Source organism: Nicotiana tabacum, chromosome 17 (assembly GCF_000715075.1).
Source record: "Nicotiana tabacum cultivar K326 chromosome 17, ASM71507v2, whole genome shotgun sequence".
Taxonomy (NCBI): domain Eukaryota; kingdom Viridiplantae; phylum Streptophyta; class Magnoliopsida; order Solanales; family Solanaceae; genus Nicotiana; species Nicotiana tabacum.
In genome coordinates, this window is record NC_134096.1 from 94,617,403 (window position 1) to 94,637,454 (window position 20,052).

A 20,052-nucleotide genomic window follows, 5' to 3' on the forward strand; every position below is an offset into this window, starting at 1 on the left:
GCATAATTCAAGTATTTTATGTGTATAATTAAGGTATAATCTACGATAGGCCTGGCAAGTGGGCCGGTCCAGGCCCGGGACCGGCCCAGGACCGCGGGCCAGACGGGCCAAACGGCTAAACGGGCCAGGACCGTTTGGTCCGGTTTTAGCGGGCCTGGTCCGGTCTCGTGGGCCGGTCCTATGATTGGGCCCGCCAGGCCCGAGACCGTTTGGCCCGCCAGGGCCCGGGACCGGACCGGTCCCCTTAGCGGGCCTAGCGGGCCCAACGGCTATTTTTTTTTTTTTAAAAAAAAAACGTTGGACTGTCAAAAATAGCCGTTGGCTATTTATGAAATAGTCATTTAACCCCTCAACTTTGTTTTAATCCCAAATTTTTTATAATTATATTTTTTCCCTATTTTCAACTATAAATACCCCATCATATATACTATATCGTAAGATGTATATATAGTATATAAATCGAATATAGCTTATATATAGTAAGATGTATATATATTATAGTATACATATAAGCTTATATTTATACTATACTATAGTCTATACTATATATACATCTCATAAGATATATAAACTATATTCGATATACTATATATACATCTTAAGATATACTATATATACTATACTATATATACATCTTAAGATATACTATATATACTATACTACATATACATCTTGAGATATACTATATAATCTTAAGATGTATATATAGTATATAAATCGAATATAGCTTATATATAGTAAGATGTATATATATTATAGTATACATATAAGCTTATATTTATACTATACTATAGTCTATACTATATATACATCTCATAAGATATATAAACTATATTCGATATACTATATATACATCTTAAGATATACTATATATACTATACTATATATACATCTTAAGATATACTATATATACTATACTACATATACATCTTAAGATATACTATATATACATAGTATACTAGATATACTAGATATATATAGTAGATATACATGTATATATAGTATATCTTAAGATGTATATATAGTATATAAATCGAATATAGCTTATATATAGTAAGATGTATATATATTATAGTATAGTATAGTATACATATAAGCTTATATTTATACTATACTATAGTCTATACTATATATACATCTCATAAGATATATAAACTATATTCGATATACTATATATACATCTTAAGATATACTATATATACTATACTATATATACATCTTAAGATATACTATATATACTATACTATATATACATCTTAAGATATACTATATATACATAGTATACTAGATATACTAGATATATATAGTAGATATACATGTATATATAGTATATCTTAAGATGTATATATAGTATATAAATCGAATATAGCTTATATATAGTAAGATGTATATATATATATATATATTATAGTATACATATAAGCTTATATTTATACTATACTATAGTCTATACTATATATACATCTCATAAGATATATAAACTATATTCGATATACTATATATACATCTTAAGATATACTATATATACTATACTATATATACATCTTAAGATATACTATATATACATAGTATACTAGATATATATAGTAGATATACATGTATATATAGTATATCTTAAGATGTATATATAGTATATAAATCGAATATAGCTTATATATAGTAAGATGTATATATATTATAGTATACATATAAGCTTATATTTATACTATACTATAGTCTATACTATATATACATCTCATAAGATATATAAACTATATTCGATATACTATATATACATCTTAAGATATACTATATATACTATACTATATATACATCTTAAGATATACTATATATACTATACTACATATACATCTTAAAATATACTATATATACATAGTATATATACATATTCGATATACTATATATACATCTTAAGATATACTATATATACTATACTATATATACATCTTAAGATATACTATATATACATAGTATACTAGATATACTAGATATATATAGTAGATATACATGTATATATAGTATATCTTAAGATGTATATATAGTATATAAATCGAATATAGCTTATATATAGTAAGATGTATATATATTATAGTATAGTATAGTATACATATAAGCTTATATTTATACTATACTATAGTCTATACTATATATACATCTCATAAGATATATAAACTATATTCGATATACTATATATACATCTTAAGATATACTATATATACTATACTATATATACATCTTAAGATATACTATATATACTATACTATATATACATCTTAAGATATATATACTATGTATATATAGTATAGTGTGTGTGTGTGTATATATATATATATATATATATCTTAAGATGTATATATAGTATATAAATCGAATATAACTTATATATCTTAAGATGTATATATAGTATAGTATAGTATATATATTATAACATATAGTATATATATATAAGCTTATATATATATGTATATCGAATATAGCTTATATATCTTAAGTTGTATATATAGTATATACTATACTATACTATAATATATATACATCTTACTATATATATTATATATATCTTAAGATGTATATTATCGAATATGACTTATATACTATGTATATATAGTATAGTGTGTGTATATATAAGATGTATATATAGTATAGTGTGTGTATATATATATATATATATATCTTAAGATGTATATATAGTATATCTTAAGATGTATACTATAGAATATGACTTATATACTATGTATATATAGTATAGTGTGTGTGTGTGTATATATATATATATATTTTAAGATGTATATATAGTATATAAATCGAATATAGCTTATATATCTTAAGATGTATATATAGTATAGTATAGTATAGTATATATATATAAGCTTATATATATATGTATATCGAGTATATATATATACTATAATATATATACATAGTTTATAAGTCATATTCGATAGTATACATCTTAAGATATACTATATATACATCTTACTATATATATATATAGCTTATATATCTTAAGATGTATATATATCTTAAGATGTATATATAGTATATTTTAAGATGTATACTATGTATATATAATATAGTATATATATATTTTAAGATGTATATATAGTATATAAATCGAATATAGCTTATATATCTTTATTACTATTTTTTTCTCTAACTTCTATAAAAAAAAAAATTAAAAAGAGAAAGTTTCTGTTGGGCCCGTTAGTCCGTGGTCCCGGTCCCGAGCCGGTTCCAACAATAAGCCCGCGAAGCCCAGGACCGTTTAGGACCGGACCGCTTAGGACCGGCCCACTTAGAACCGGCCCACTTAGGACCGGGCTCGGCCCAGGTGCCATCCCTAATCTACGATATGGCTAGAAAAAATAAATAATGAATATAATCGGCTATTTGTGTAAAGACCCCGTAGTGATTATCCCGCTAAGCAGCCCAAAAATGCAGTTTGGGACCAAAATCAGCTCGACATGTTACACGACTTCCGAAACTGTAAGTATGTGAGTGCAGAGATCAGCTGCTGCTGACTAAAAAACTCCATTAAAAAGTTCCCTCTGTTCACCGTCCCACGAACTACTCCCTTCACTCTGCTCCTCTCCTCGGTAAGAATTCTTCCACTTTATGTTTCGAAAACCCTAATTCATTCTCAATTTGCTTAACTTAGGTTTTTAAACATAAATTTATGCCTAAATCATATACTCCCTCTGTCCCAATTTATTTGACTACGCACCGTAGTTTAAGAAAGAAAAGAATTTTGAAACTTGTGGTTCAAAACAAGTATTAGATATTTGTGTGGCTATAAATCAACTCATTAAGGTAGAAGGGGAATTTTAAGTTAAATTGTTTTTAAATATAAATGTTACGTTGTTTTTGGGACAGACTAGGGAGTAGTAATTGAGTTTCAATGGTACTAAATTAACTACACTGATCATACAGGTTGAGGTAAAATATTGACTGTATATTGTCCGTTGAGTTGTTTGAATAGAGTTTTGTCAATGGAATTTGGACTAGTATTTATTATTTCTGTTTCTGCTTTTACTAAGTTATAATGTGTTGGTACAGTGGTGGAGTAACTTGCACTGTCAAGTAAAGGCGTTGGAGTTGGACAAATAAATGGGGGACGAAAAGGACGCTTTTTATGTTGTTCGTAAAGGGGATGTGATCGGTGTTTATAAGAACTTGAGCGATTTACAAGCTCTGCTCCGAACTTCTGTATGTTTCTTTTACTTATCGTCAATACTTTCTGCTTTTGGGCCAAAGGCGGCTTCTGGTTATCTATTAGACTACTTCTTTGGGGGAGGGGGGTCGTTTAGGGGGTAAATACTTATGCGCACCGGGTGTTTACACCATACTATAGCAATTTACCATGGTTAAGTGATTTTATTCTGTGAAAATGTGTAGTAATTACCACTGATTAAGTGATTCGAGACTATTTTTAAATACATGGCATTCACCTATTTGTTTGGTGCAAACACCTAGTGTGGGTAAGTTTTTACCTAGGTTAGGCCTCAAGTATAAGAAGAGTTGGGGGAAGTTGGAAAAAAATGAGTATTTAAAGTCGGACAATATTTGGTTGAAGTTGAAAAAATAGAGTATTAGAATTGAAGTTAAAAAAGAGTACTCCTTTAAATGTTGAATTTGTGTTTTGACATGACTTTACTGAAAAGAAAAGTTGTAGTTTTGTGAGTGAAAACCATTATTTCGCTTGAAACACTCTTCAAAGAAGTTTTTCAATATCGCCACGTGTATTTCAAATACTGAAGTTCAACATTTACAAATAATGATGACCAAACAATTATTTGAAAATACTGAACTACAAGTATTTCTAGAAGCACCCATGATAAATGTCCGGAATATACATCCTTTTTTGGGACGGAGGCACACGTGCTGAAAAAATCGACTTGGGTACGCCACACGTCATATAATATAGAAAATGAATGATATTTATGGCCAAACATGTAATTATGAATATTTTTTGAACAATGAAGAAGAAATAAAGCAAAATGCATACAATATAGCCGACCCCACTAGTCGGGTGAGGCTTAGTTGATTTTTTAGAGCTCAAGCAATAATATTAACTAGGTGTTCCTTTTTTCTCTGAATATTTTGTTATTTTTTTCTGATCTTTCAGGTTGGTGAACCAGCCATAAGTGTTTTTAAAGGGTACCGCCTGGCTAAGGAATCTGAAGAGTATTTGGCCTCTCATGGACTCAAGAATGCAATGTATTCTATGGATTTCAGCGATGTCCGAGATGATCTCTTTGGGATACTCATCCCATGTCCTTTTCGGGTTAGAAAGTTGATCATTTTAATGTTACTGAACGTTTTTTGCTGTTTCACTATGTAATTTAGGACTCATGTGCCCTCTTCTGCACTTGAGGAGTTTAACCTAGCGGTAGACTTAGTTGTCTCATCTAATTGATGATAGTTGGGTCAAATTTTGGCTAATGGGGGTGCTAAATTGTCCTCCTTTTTAAGTTTTGTATCATTCCTTTTGTTGTCATGATATAGACACATTTTAGTGCACCGCGGGGCCTTCACTGTCTGCATGATTTTTCATCTTAAAATTTTTTATCAGGCTGAACTGCTTCTCCTTCTGATCTTTCAACTATGTTACTGGCAACCGAGTGTTAGTGATTTACATGTTGTATTCACTCCACTTGGTGGCTTTTTTCTGGCAACCTAGTGGTAGCTATTTACATGTTGTATTCACTCAAGTTGGTACTATGTTTTTTGCCTAGTCGTAATGTCTTCTTTGCATCGCATTGTCTACAGTTGTATACAGTGGATGCGACTGTTATTTCTCTCTTTACAACAGTTATTTCCATCTCCTTTTCCTATTAGCTTCACTTTCATCTGATCGTCGAAGTAAGAGAAAATACTTCTTGTAGCTCTTAAGCATTCTCTATTATCTTTTGCTTCAATCATGACACTATTACCTGGCGCTGCAGATATAGTTTTGGACTAATGAGATTAATTTTTCCTATAGGCTCCAAATAATAATGGGCCTTCTGCTGTGTATGAGGAGAGTATCACTCCATCATCTACAATCATATGCGAACGAGCATAACTGGAAGAATTTATTTTATCGTTCAGCTAGCATAACTGGAAGAATCCCTCGCTATATTATTTGGACACATTTTGGTCAAAGAAATTCTGAGTATTTTTAACAAAAATATTCAGGTATTAAAATATTAAATAGTAACTAATATATGCTGGCGATGGTTTTTTTGAGGTGATTATCGAAGAGGTGACAAATAAAAATGATGTGATTGAATAAACTTTTACCACAGGAGAACTTTAGGTTAAGATGCATGAGAAAGGAAGTGAATATTGAATCAGATTTATATGTATAGGTAAAAAATTGAAAGGTGGAGAACTGGGAAGAAATATGTTTCATTGCTGCGTTTGATGAGAGAGCAAACCGAGGTGCTACTATGGAAAAGCTGTACGTGAATAAATTGAAGAGGATTCTTTTCTAAAGTGTTATCCAATTATGTGGTACATGGAAGCATTTCAAAGGGAAAATGTCACAGTTGCCTATTTTCTGGTTTACATCTTCTTGGTGATAATGCTACTGCCATACGTTATATTGCTTCAAGACCAATTCTGGTAATTTTTTGGGGGGTGGGGTGGGGTGGGGTCGGGTGGGGGTATTCTGGTTTGTGTCAGATGCAGAACTGTACTTTGTTAACCTTAAGGTCGTAGAAGCTTTTGCTAATAGTTTTGAGTATGAGATTCTTGAGGTCTGAATTTGATGCCAATGATAGGTATAATCACTTGGTGGATTTGTTAGTACTCGGTCAATTGCCGTCATGGCAACTACTTCTCCCATTTTGTGTCTTTCGGCCACTGACTGGTATTACAGAATGCGCATAATACTGCTTTTATATTTTGCAGTTAGACTAAACTTGAAAGGTTCAGATGTTTTGGCAATCAATTAGTGAAATGTCTGTCTCTTTTTTCTCTGTCAAATTCAGCAGTCTATAGATAACCTACATTTTGTGCCTTGATTTTTTTGACACTTTTTTTGTAGTTTCAGGTTTACATCAAGGACCATTTCATGCATGGTAATATTTTTTCTTTTTATGTTTTTGCAGCAACCTGGCTCTTCCAAAGATAAAATTATTGGGAAGAATTTTCAGGAGAAGAGGATGCAGGTAATCTCTTAATGGTCAACGAGTCAATCCATATTATTCTTTCATTGATCAGATAGAGTCAGTATAGTGAAAAAGTTTTGCTATTATGAAAATGTGATCTGTGGAGCCTTTGATATTCACATGATTATTCCCTTCATTCAGACAGAGGTGGTGGCATCTCCTTCATTTTCAGCTGCTGGTCAGCAAAAACATGCCAAATTAGACAATTTCCTTGAAGTTCCCCCAATTTCGTCATATTGTGTAAGTTTCTTTTAATATTTTTTTGAATCAATATGCACAAATGCTTGTCATTATCTGCTTTACCTGTTTGTTGATAGTCTGAAGGGGGTGGATAGGTGGGTGCTGTTAGCCTTGGTAAGGACTTGCTCCTATTTTTTTACATTATGGTGCTGATGAGCAAGCAATAGTTAGGAAAGTGATGTTTATTTGAGCTAATGGAAAAAAGAGGCTTAAAAGTCAATATGTATTGGGATAAGAGAAAATTGTTTTAGTCTATTGTATATGTTGAAAAGTCCTGATTCGGCAATGCCGAGCCAAGGGGGCCAAGTGACTCTTAAATCAAATTGTGAGGACAAAATGCAACTTTCCAGGAGTAAGTTCAGTAAATGTCCAAAGTTTGAGGATTTTTGGCAAAGTTTACTTTTGTGTGATAAGTCTATTTTAGAATACAAATGTATTTGGAGCATACTAACCTGTTTCACGTGGAGCACTTCCATTAGGAGCCAAAAAGAACGCAAGTGCAAGAAATTCTCCGTTGAAATAACATTCAAGATTACTTATCCCTTATAAGAAACATAAAAGATTATACGTCACTTGATTTAAAAAAACATACAAGATTTTGGACTTATGTGCCTAAAAAAAAGAAGATTCTGTTTGGACTTATGTTTTGACTTTTCAGCCATAGTTTAGTGTATTAATTCTGTTTGTACTTCAGTTTTGCTCTAGTGGTAAGCACCCTCCACTTCCAACCAAGAGATTGTGAGTTCGAGTCACCCCAAGAGCAAGGTGGGGAGTTCTTGGAGGGAGGGAGCCGGGGGTCTATCGGAAACAACCTCTCTACCCCCAGGGTAGGGGTAAGGTCTGCGTACACACTACCCTCCCCAAACCCCACTAGTGGGATTATACTGGGTTGTTGTTGTTGTTGTTGTTGTTTCCTAGTCATGATATCATGTCTTCCATGACATGAAAAAGACATTGATTAGCCACATTGGTCTTATTTCATTTTTGCAAAAAGGGTGGTCTGTGACTCGCTTGTAATATGGTGAACGTACTGTTTTCTTTTAAGTGCTACTATCTTAATGTGATCTTTGCTTCTAGCTTGGAGGAACATCTTATAAATTGATACCTTCAGCCCCCCTATATGCAGTGTTCTTGCACTCTTGAGTTTGATGGGGCTTCAAAGGGGAATCCTGGACTAGCTGGTGCCGGGGCTGTTCTACATGCTGGTGATGGAAGTATGGTATGCTCCCTATCCGTTTAGAAGATGTGGTTTGTCACCATAAATTTACAGGTTTTCGACTTGTAATTCCTTTTCTGTAGGTTTTCCGGTTGCGCGAAGGTGTGGGTGTTGCAACTAACAATGTTGCTGAATACAGAGGCCTAATCTTAGGGCTAAAATATGCTATTGAGAAAGGTTTCAAACATATTAAAGTTCAGGGTGACTCAAAACTTGTCTGCATGCAGGTCTTCTTTTCTCGTTCTTCTTACTTCTGCTTTTTTGTTTTAGTTTTTGCTTATTATCCACTTCCCCTTTAGCAAATTAGTCAATTAGTTCTGCTTTCTCACTTGTCCTGGGAAAACTTGCTTCTCAACATCCCAAGGTGAATGCTGGAGAACAAAGTGTAGGTTCACAATTAAGTAAGGAAATTGGTTTTATATATTTATTTTGCAGAATACCTGAGAGATTTTGCTGTGACTGGTTTAGGAGTATAGGATTTGAGACATGTTCAGGCTACCTAGTTCAATAGGAATTTTGGTTCGGTATAAGCTTGCCGTCTAGAAACAGCCTCTCTACTCCTTCGGGGTAGGGGTAAGGTCTGCGTACACACTACCCTCCCCAGACCCCATTAATGGAATTTTACTGGGTTGTTATTGTTGTTGTATAAGCTTGCCGTCTTGATGGTACCTTACCCAATACCATCCTAGGATACACCTAAACCAGTTTAAAGTGAAGCTATTCTTTCCCTTGCAACCTATATGATCTTTCGCACTACCATTCTAAGCTACATCTAAACCAGTTTGAAAATGAAGCGATTCTTCCCAACAAATAAAAAATGAAGTTGAAGCTACGTGATCTTTCAATGAGATCATATGCGCGCTCACAGTGCTATTATATTACCTTTAGTGCTTTTGCTGGTACTACTTATGGGCCAATCTCTTGTTCTTTACAAATTTTGTCATGGAACAGACTCAGGGAATCTGGAAATGTAAGAACCAGAACATGGCTGAGCTATCCAAGATCGTCAAAGAGCTTAAAGATCAGTTTATATCATTCCAGATCAACCATATATTAAGAGTATGACCAACTTTCCCCTTTTGCTAATTCGGATCGTGCTCTATACTGAACAGGTCTATCAGAATTTTGATGTGCCGAGGTTCTTATTATATCTTACGTCTGCATGTTATTTATGTGATAAAATTGCAATGTGTGCGTGTGTTCTTTTACAATCCCGGGACCATAAGAGGCGCAAGTGAAGTGTGTTCGAATGTCATGTTTACTTTATGCGATATACAATTTCTCTCTTCTTGCTGATGAGCTATATGACCTCTCTTTTCCTGTGATGGAGAGTTCATAATTTATTTATTCATATTCACTGTTCGCATAATCGTTCCTTTCTTGTAGTCATCGAAAGCTATCCTTTCATCCCCTTCTGAGGGTTTTGCACTTTTACTTGTTTTAACATATCAGGAAGGCAATACTGAAGCTGATGCCCAGGCAAATTTAGCTGTGTATCTCAAGAGTAAGGGTCTTTCTCTTGGACCCCTTTGTTTTGTGTTAAAAAAAAATCTCCATTTTCCTATGAGAAATCTGATAAAACTTTTGTTTGTGCAGATGGTGAAATTCAAGTGGAATGTGACATGAAATAACTTATAATAATGTGAAGTTACCGACTACCTCAATTATTGGGATTTTGGGAAGGATGAATGACCCCAAAAACGAGTATTGGGTTCTCTTTGGTCTCAAACTGCGTCTTGTAGATATATGATCTGAATTATGTGCATGTAACCTAATTATATGCATCTGGACTAGTGTAACTTGTGTTTAGGGTGTACTCGAATAAACTATTCTCTGGTTTCAGGTGCAATGAAAATTAGTAGGTCTAATTGAGTTTTGAGAATGTGAAAGTCGTCTCTCTCTAGCTGAGAAAGCTTCTTACAAGTAATGATTCAACGTAATTGGTATTTCGGTGACTCAACTCATATTTCTTTTTAAAAAGGTGCGACAAATATGAAATATATAATGAGGGACTAGATTTCAGATTAGTCGGTAAACAAGAAAGATGTGAAGAAAAACTATAACGAGATTTCTTAAGAGCGGATGACGGAAAAAAGAAATATATATATACATAGAGTCATAGACTGAAGATTTTGAAGCCTATCTACACATGCGTTTTCTGAATCACTTAGCCAATTAGGACAATAGTTTGAGTATTTAATTTTTCAATGTGGATTTGTTTTACATGCAATTGGTATTGGTATACATTATACAGATTCCTTTTTATATACCAGTCCTTTATTCTTGAGACAAAATGACCATAAGGTTGAGATATCTAATTTTTAACAATTCTTTTTCACTAAAAGGTGATAGTTGCCGCTACTTCAAGACCTCAAGAAACTATATGGATAATAAAAGATAATGAGTTAGAAATTTGAATTTTCTTTCCAATTTTATCTTTGTTGTGAAATTTAGTAAAGGAAAAAGTTCTAGTAGACGAGTAAAATTGGCGACACTAAACTTTTTTGTAACTATTATATATTCAAAATTTACTAACTAACTGGCATTATTTTGTCCCAAATATCCAGTCCTTTCCTTTTGTGCTTTGGCTTCTGGATAAGAAGTAAAAGAATCACTCTGAGGAAGTAGTGTGGAGAAAAGAAATGGCCACCGTCTTAGCATTTTCGGTTTGCGGAGCTAAATCGCATTCTCAAATTCCCCATTCTTCATCTATTGTTCTTCCCCAGTTGTTCCCAATTCAATTCCTTCGATTTCGAAGGAACGGGGCCATTCCCGTCGGCTATTCTCACTCTCGGAGTTTGGTGAAAGCCAAGGCACCTTTGAGAAATACTAGGATATGGTCCGCCACTGAGGAAGAAGGTGCCACTGCTGTTGTCGATGAAGCATCTGCTGCTCCGACAACTACCGTTGATCAGACTGTTTCTGTTTCCGTCTCCCCTTCCGATGTCCTCACCATGTTCTTTCAGGTTTAACCCTCTGACCTTAATTCTAGTACTTTTCATTTTTTATTTCTAGTTTGTAAAATGTTGGCCTGAGCTGAATTAAATGGGGGACATGGTAAGTGAGGATTCATATAGCAGATTCCAACTTGTTTGGGACTAAGGCATAGTTGTTTAATTTTGTCAAAAACTCCACCTATGTGAATTCACCATGTCCCGGTAAAGGAGGAGGTTTGTAGTAGGTTGACGCTCAGTGTAAGAATAGTTAATTTATGATGAATTCTGGTAGTAGTGACATTTTCATATTGGTATGACATGGTTTCGGCTAAGAATCCATATAAATGATTCATATCGGAGGAGGAGGGTTGCAGTAGGTTGATGCTTAGTGTAAGAATAGTTAGTTTATGATGAATTCTGGTAGTAATGACTATGTATTTCTGTCGTGTTCATATTGGTATGAGGTGGGTCCAGAGAATAATGCATATAAGTGATTCATATAGCTCGACTCCAACTAGTTTCGGGATTGAGGTTTAATTAATTATTTGATTGATTTCTAATACTGTCTAGAAGAATGACAAGCGTTCGATGTGTTAGTTTTGCTTCCTTTTTTTTTTCCTTTCAAATTGTTAGTTCTGGATTTTCTTGTGAATGATAACTGAATTTATATTATTATCACAGGCAGAAGGAACAATGAATGAAGCAGCTGTTCCTAATGTGACTAAGGCTTTAGAGGTAATTCGGTTTATAAAGTTCAGATCTTTATGTTGTACATGCCAATTTGTCTGCCCTTTCTTATCGATCGTTGTCTTTGCTTTTCAAATACAATGTAGTTGAAGTTGCTCTGCATTTTTCTTTTTCTCTGTAATTTAATGGTACTTGTAGCACACCAGAAAGACTCACAATTACATTCTAGTTGGAAATAAACAACATGGGGTTCTTAAACTTTAATGGAGAAATTAGAGAAACCAAAATGTTCTGAGCTTTCTAGGCGTTTAAATTATTTTCCTTTGGAACTAGGCATATCTGAAATTTTATAACCTAGAACCAAAGTACAGGTATAAATACTCATCAGATTTTGTGTGTGTTTGGTGAAGAGCTATATCTGTTTCTCCATCTTTATTTCAAATTTGTAGTGATATTGCCTGAAGGAAATTTTCGGTTAAAAAACAATATATTTTAGCTAATAATAACTTAGAACTTAAGAATAGTTGTGGTTTGACCTTCATTGTCTGTCCATATATATACAGGAGATAGAAGGCATCACAGATCTCAAAGTTCAAGTTGTTGAGGGAATTGCAAGCGTGGAGGTGATTTACATCTATAATGCTTCTCTTGTATTTACTCGTTAATAGTACTAGTATATTCTGTTAGAGGAAATATTGCTGTAGAAAGTTGACATCCTGAGCAGCATAATGCACCTTAGAGACACTGCACTAAATTAATTTAAAAAAAAATTCATTTCTTCTTCAAAAGTAACTGGAATAAAAGTAAAAAAGGGTGTTTAAAGTACTTGTTACATTTTGAACTATAAAATCTTCTGTAGAATGTCTAACACTGTCAAAAATATCCTTTTAAGCTGCTATTTCCCCTAGCATACAAACTACAGAAATCCCTATAAGTGTAAGAATTTCATTGACAACATAGATCAAGCATACAAAAGTGGGAAGGTAAAGTTACCATCTATTTCCATCAGAATTTGAACCTGAGTTCCTCATTTCAGCTTACCACCTTCAGTTTATATAAGTATCCTTGCTGGGATCTTCATCATCTAATTTTTAGCCAACAAAATGTTAGTAATATATAGGTGAATTATGCAATAACACCTGTATAACCTAAACATGGAGAAAAATTTCCTCTAAACTTCACTTACAAAAGAACGTAAGAAGCATTTAAAGACATGTCTCTATTTTTTACATTCAGAAGTTAAATAAGGCATTTGAAGAGCCAAGAGATGAAACATGGCATAATTAGTCATATATTCCTTGGTTCGGTGTTGATCTAACTTGTTATTTTATGCAGTTAACAAAGCAAACGACAATACAAGCTACAGGGGTGTCTTCCAGTTTGGTTGAAACTATACAAGGTTCAGGCTTCAAGTTGCAAACATTGAATCTCAGCTTTCAGGATGAAGAAGATATTAGCTAAAGGGTGGCTACGAACACTTGTTTTGGAGTTCAGAGACGATGATGAGATGATATCTTTCAGGAACGTCTTAAGAGATTTCTATTCCCCTATTGCGATGCAAGTAGTTCAGTAGGCCTATTTCTGTAACATTTTTTGGGATTATGCATATAGAGAACTATATAATTTCCTTTTTAGCTATGTTGTTATTTCAGGATCTTGGTGTTATCGCTTAAGCTTCTATCTGCATTTTAGTTAGAATTTTGAGAAAGTACTTCTGTACAATCTTGCACTATCAGCGTTTAAAAATAAAATGCAAGAGAAAAAAACAGCATCAGTTGCAGGGCGAAACTTCTGTAGAACCTCGCTCAACTGCTACTGGAGAAGAGAAGCATTACTAATGCTATTTGCTTGAGAGTTCATAACGGGCATCCAAAGCGCACTGTGTTATTTCACAAATTATAAGTTCCTAACATGAGTTAACTGCAACTATGACTAATTTGAATAATAAACACCCATGTGGAATCACACGTCAGAGTCAGATGAAAATGTATCTCAGTGCCATGATATCCATATATATTTAACGGCAAAGGTTCAAATATATCCCTGTACTTTCGAAAATGGTCTAAGAATACCGCTTGTTATACTATTGGGTTATTTATACACCTGCAGTCATACTTTGGGTTCAAATATACCCCTCATTTAAACGGAGGGACACGTGTCATCGTCCTGTTAGTCAATTCTAAATATCTCCTAATTAATTAAAAAGACTCATTACCCATACCCGAAAAGCAATTTTCTAAAGTAATTTTTTTTGTAAAAACTGGAAAAAACTGAATTTTTTTTTACTAAAAACTGAAAAAAACGAAAATATTTTTTTTCCAGTTTTTACAAAAAAAAACTGCTTTTAAAAAAACTGAAAAATATTTTATAAAATAATGTTTTTGTAAAAACTGAAAAATAAAACTGAAAAATAATATTTTTGTAAAAACTGGAAAAAACTAAATATTTTTTTACTAAAAACTGAAAAAAATAAAAAATAATTTCTAAAGCAATTTTTTTTGTAAAAACTAAAAAAAATGAAAGCAATTTTCTAAAGCAGTATTTTTTTCCAGTTTTTACACGCTTTAGAAAATTATTTTTCAGTTTTTTTTTTCAGTTTTTTTTAAAGCAGTTTTTTTGTAAAAACTGAAAAAAAAAATATTTTCGTTTTTTTCAGTTTTTAGTTAAAAAAAATCAGTTTTTCCAGTTTTTACAAAAAAAAATTACTTTAGAAAATTACTTTTCGGGTATGGGTAATAGGTCTTTTTAATTAATTAGGAGATATTTAGAATTGGCCAACAGGACGATGACACGTGTCCCTCCGTTTAAATGATGGGTATATTTGAACCCAAAGTATGATTTCAGGGGTATAGATAACCCAGTAGTATAACGAGGGGTATTCTTAGATCATTTTCGAAAGTAAAAGGGTATATTTGGACATTTGCCGTATATTTAAGGAATAATACGAGGTGGCTATTCTTAATGTTTAAAATACCAACTTGCTATTTCCTGTTGTAAATGAGACAAATGCAACCTGGCTTTAGCCCTCATCATAGATACGGAAGCTCAAGCCAAGCCATATTGTTTATAATGCATCTGCTAACTAGGCAAAGTTATTTGATGTTTGAGTTGGTGAACAATAGCAAATATTCAGTAAAATAAGCAACATGCACGTAAGATGATCCGAACATGACCACCATAATAAAACAAGTATTCAATAAGTGCGTTTGCAACAAGAATTAGATGATCTTAAAACCGTTTCTACCATAGATGATCACAAGTGCAAAAGGGAATATTCACCATAATTTAATAGCATTCAGTTTCTTAAATAAACCATCCTCAGCAGAATAACACTATGTTGTGGAGGAACGGTTGGTTGCTGTATATTGGAAACGGAAGAAATGTCTTGGCAGCATACATCTAAGAACATGAGTTTTAAAAATATATACTAGTATAATATATCACATATATTCTGAACCCACTGAATTTAAATTTTAGATTCTCATATGAGTCCGAAGGCTGAAATGCTCTAGCTTGAGAAGACAAACATCGTGGAATCGTAATTAAAAAAGCAAAAGCACGCTCTGTTATCTCATGTAAATATATTAGTTTACGAGCCCAACGGCATGTGGGTGTGAATTGAAACAATAATTATAATTAAGGAATCTACTCCTAGATAGACTCTGGAGCTAGAATACTAGGCATGGATTTGGACGAATCCAATAAATTTTGTTTAGATCCTATATGTGCTTTAAAAAATTCATTAAATATATAAGTATTTAATTGTAAACTCAATAAAACGAGCTATGAGTTCGGTAACAAATTCAGAATTCATATATTTCAAATCGTGACATGATCTTCGATCTAGCTAATACATGGTTGTATTCAAGGTAGATCTCACCTGATAGTAACAGAACATTATTAGTATCTTACATAAGATCAGTACTATTTGGCTAGCTTATTCATATGATTTTGTGTCTGTCCTAACGCCCTATATATACTCTTTGCTTATGTCCTAGATTATTCACCAATTAGCTTTTGCTCCTATCTGCTTTCTTTCTGCAGTTGCCTGGTTTCACCATGTGTTTCAAAACTATGCCACTAGCTTCTCTTTGCTTTTTTTCTTCTGGTTACTTCCACTGTATGTCTCTTTACAACTTTTTATTTTCTTTTTCACTTTTTTCACAATTGATATTCTCTTAGTTAACTATGCATACAGCCTTAAGAAAAAGAACATGTGGAATATAGCTATATTAGCATGCCTTTAAATACTCCATACATGCATTGTGTTATGATCATCAGAACTTTGAATTCTATGCATCCTCGTGACAGAAATAAAGCATGGGGTAGTAAGTTAGAATATAAGTTCAGAATAAATGTGATATTTTAATATACACATATTTTGATTTTTTAATATGTAAACATAGTTTCAACGGACACTAATGCGTTCATTTGAACCCGTTTGGTCCTTATGTTTTCAGAAAGCAAACAGCAAAGTGGAATCTGACCTTGGTAGCTCAAAGGGTAAGGCATATTCGAGTCCCCCACCACCAGTCAAAGCACCTGCTTCAGTCCCTAAGCCACCTACCACCCTGTATCCACCAAGAAAGACGGCGCCCCCTCCTCCACCACCACCAGCGGAGGCACCAACTCCTCCGGCAGTCAAGGCACCACCTTCTCCTCCTCCTCCTCAATCAAGGAACAAAAAAGGTACTCACCCTGTTCCATTTTATATGAAAATGTTTGACTAGACACATAGACATACCAAAAGTATCACTAAAACTTGTGCTCTTTAAATATGTTATGACATTTTAATGGCTAGAAGAAAATATTATTAAGGGTAAAAGGACTTCAAAATTCAAAAGTTAAAAATATAAAAAAATGCCAATCTTAATTGAAACGAACCAAAAAAAGACACTTATAAATGCCACTTATGAAAAAATTGGTAAATACTACTTATAAATTGCTTGGTAAATGTGACACTATCAAATGCGGCTTATAAATTGTTAGAAATTACATTTATCATATAAATTCCATTTACCAAATGTGATGTATCAATTGCCATTTATAATCATATTTGAAAGTTGCGACTTATTAATCGCATTTGAAATTGCGACTTTTAATGGCATTTGACAGTTGCGACTTATAAACTGTATTTGCAAATGCAACTTACAAATTGACAATTGTATTTAAGTGGCAATATAAATTGAGAATTGTAAGTCGCATTACTGCACTACGCCTTGTAAATCGCATTAGAGCACTACGCCTTGTAAATTGCATTCGAGATTGCGATTTACAAATCGCATTAAAAGATTGCTACTTAAGAATTGTATTTGCCAATGCAATTTGTGGCTACGGGTATCTATTTTGCTTCACTCTTCCTTTCTCTCTCTACTACTTCCTTTCTGTTTCTCTCTCTATTATCGGTTTCTGGAAGGAAAATGTGGAGAATCGATGCGTGTATTAATTGCGTAGATCCTCTTCACCGCTGTTCATGTCACCTTAACCAATGGGTGAGATAATAAGCTTCGGATACTAGTGTCATATAAAATTAATGGAACAAAAGGAATATATTAAATAAACGATTTGCGTGTATTCTTGGAATGATCTTTGGTAATAAGTGTTGGATACATTGAACAATATGTGCAGAGTGTATTCCACTTTGCATGGTGAGGTGCAAGTCGCATTCAAGGCAGAATGTGTGTCTAAGAGCATGCACGAGTTGCTGTGAAAGATGCAGATGTGGCCAATCCGGCAACCGAGAGAAGTGTGGAAAATGTTACACAGACATGACCACTCACGGCGGCTTGATCAAATGTCCCTAAAAAGGCAGTCCGTGCACTAAGCTCTCGTTATGCACGAGTCCGGAGAAGGAGCCTGAAAGTTGAAATTAAAACTATTTATATGACAAATATGTTGCTTACTGTTAATTAATTTGGAGATGGATTTTGAGAAATAAATGCTCTTGGCATGTAAAAGAGCAAGGTCATTCAAGTTTATTTTAAATGATAGATATTACCGTTTTATTTCTTGTGCCATACGATGTCGTCTTTCATTAATGGAGTACTATTACTGTGATGAGATTGGTAAAGCTTTGTAATCTCTGTTTTCGTTTTGTTTTTCCCTTCCCTTGTGTAACTAAGAAGAGCTGATGGTATTTATCAAGATTTCTTTGCCAAACAAGGGCAATTACGTACGGTGGTGTAGATGTTAAATAGGATGGTGCAACAATCTAAGCATAATAGAGATTGAATGCAACTTCCAAAACCATTATTCAGAAAGTACGCATGTTATATATATTGATAGCATATATATTTTTTACACGATCTATATAGCTTAATTATTATAGCATGTTATTTATCGGGTCATCTATTATAATACTTATCATAAATATATTTGCAAGAGCTTGATACAACTTAAAGTTACCGGGGTCATATGAACTCAATACTTTTAACACGGAGCGTGAATTTATGTGTAAAAATCCACTAAAATTATAACAAATAATAGACATGAATCCGTAACTTTAAAATATATTCACATTGTCAGTACCAAAAAATTAAACTCATCTTAAAAAATATACTAGAAGATATATAGGAAGAGCAAGTTGTCATGTTAATGGTTAATCAGATCAAGTCATACAGACATTTGGTTATTCCTCATTGTGTCTTGAATAAAAATAAGAACGAGCAAGAGGATAAACTTAATATGTGACAATTAACGTTCCAAATGGATATATTGCAATTCGGATTATCCAAAAGAATCGGTAGCAATTTTACCAAATTACTTTGTCTTGGGAAGGAATCGAATTCCAAACATAGCACTCCAAAGTAGTGTTTGGGAATAAACCCCCTCCAGAAATAATATTTACATTAATAAAAGCGGAATAATAACGTAGTATCGAAATACGGTAATTAACAAGAATAAAAGAGTGACAACGACACCAAGATTTTTACGTGAAAAACCTTTTTGAATAAGGGAAAAACCACGGCCCTGAGACAAGCAACTGATATTACTATAGCAAGGAATTTTACACTTTGTAAGTGCGAGTAAAATACTCCAAAGACCACTACAACACTTAAAAAAGAAATAACCTTCTTTTGATATTCCCACCTCACTACAATATCGCTCACTCTCTATTTTTCTCACAAACTATTTTCTTATACCTAATTTGTGAAACCTCACTCTTTCTTTCTCTCTTTGTTGGTGTGTAGAAATGAGAGCTGAAGCTCTCCTTTTATAGCCGAAGCCTCACTCTCTAAAGCCTATTATATTTGATAATTTGCACACATTTTTCCTTCTTTTTCTTCAATGTTGACAATTCAACAAAGTTGGCTACCAAACCAAAGAAATTCAACAAAGTTAGGTTAGCAAACCAAAGAAATTTTCAGCCAAATAATTTTCTTAGGCACATGCCTATTACTTTGATTTTTGAATGAGATGGACCACATCAATCTCCCCCTCCAGTCTCATTCATCTAGAGGAGGTAGCACTGTCTTCTAGTTTGAGTGCATGCCGACAAGTTCTTTGGTTACCACGCGAGCCTTGTAGCGATCAATAGTCCCATTAGACGTTGACTTTCTCTTGTATAACCACTTGCGAGCCACTTCACAAATTTATAAATCAAAATTTAGCAGGAAAATGGGATGAAGCCCGCCAGAAAGCTTTTGACAAAATAAATGACTCCATTCTAGTGCCTACAACGCCAGGAAGCCTTTATTACTATACCTATCAGTCACTGAAACTACTATGGGGTCTATGTTGGCTTAATACGATGAAGACAGACGGAAGTAAAGGGCTATATATACCAATTTGGAGAAAACCTTCTTGTCTTTGGTTTGGG

The 20,052-nt window shown here is 33.3% G+C and overlaps 2 protein-coding genes across 3 annotated transcripts; both read left to right on the forward strand.

The window, feature by feature from the left end:
- The first annotated feature begins 3,455 nt into the window (after positions 1-3,455).
- On the forward strand, positions 3,456-10,492 carry LOC107798473 (uncharacterized). 2 transcript variants are annotated; one of them, XM_016621480.2, is made up of 10 exons: positions 3,456-3,596; positions 4,057-4,206; positions 5,126-5,284; positions 7,095-7,154; positions 7,296-7,394; positions 8,506-8,613; positions 8,694-8,837; positions 9,562-9,669; positions 10,063-10,114; positions 10,207-10,492. In XM_016621480.2, exons 2-10 carry the CDS (start codon positions 4,108-4,110, stop codon positions 10,239-10,241), a joined length of 864 nt encoding a protein of 287 aa, XP_016476966.2. In that variant the 5' UTR covers positions 3,456-3,596; positions 4,057-4,107; the 3' UTR covers positions 10,242-10,492. The 2 variants fall into 2 exon arrangements, with proteins under 2 accessions (XP_016476966.2, XP_016476967.2); XM_016621481.2 differs by having other exon boundaries at positions 8,521-8,613.
- Positions 10,493-11,144: 652 nt separating this feature from the next.
- LOC107798474 (uncharacterized) lies at positions 11,145-13,941 on the forward strand. The gene is made up of 4 exons (XM_016621483.2): positions 11,145-11,576; positions 12,228-12,281; positions 12,797-12,856; positions 13,569-13,941. Exons 1-4 carry the CDS (start codon positions 11,253-11,255, stop codon positions 13,692-13,694), a joined length of 564 nt encoding a protein of 187 aa, XP_016476969.1. The 5' UTR covers positions 11,145-11,252; the 3' UTR covers positions 13,695-13,941.
- Positions 13,942-20,052: the final 6,111 nt, after the last annotated feature.

What these genes read in the sequence shown, in the direction of transcription:
- LOC107798473 (XM_016621480.2), top strand. Translation starts at nt 4,108, where the DNA reads ATGGGGGACGAAAAGGACGCTTTTTATGTTGTTCGTAAAGGGGATGTG. An exon ending in TCATCCCATGTCCTTTTCGG is followed by an intron (nt 5,285 to 7,094) that starts GTTAGAAAGTTG and finishes ATGTTTTTGCAG; the next exon opens with CAACCTGGCTCTTCCAAAGA. An exon ending in ATGCTGGTGATGGAAGTATG is followed by an intron (nt 8,614 to 8,693) that starts GTATGCTCCCTA and finishes CCTTTTCTGTAG; the next exon opens with GTTTTCCGGTTGCGCGAAGG.
- LOC107798474 (XM_016621483.2), top strand. Translation starts at nt 11,253, where the DNA reads ATGGCCACCGTCTTAGCATTTTCGGTTTGCGGAGCTAAATCGCATTCT. An exon ending in TCCTCACCATGTTCTTTCAG is followed by an intron (nt 11,577 to 12,227) that starts GTTTAACCCTCT and finishes TTATTATCACAG; the next exon opens with GCAGAAGGAACAATGAATGA. An exon ending in AGGGAATTGCAAGCGTGGAG is followed by an intron (nt 12,857 to 13,568) that starts GTGATTTACATC and finishes TATTTTATGCAG; the next exon opens with TTAACAAAGCAAACGACAAT.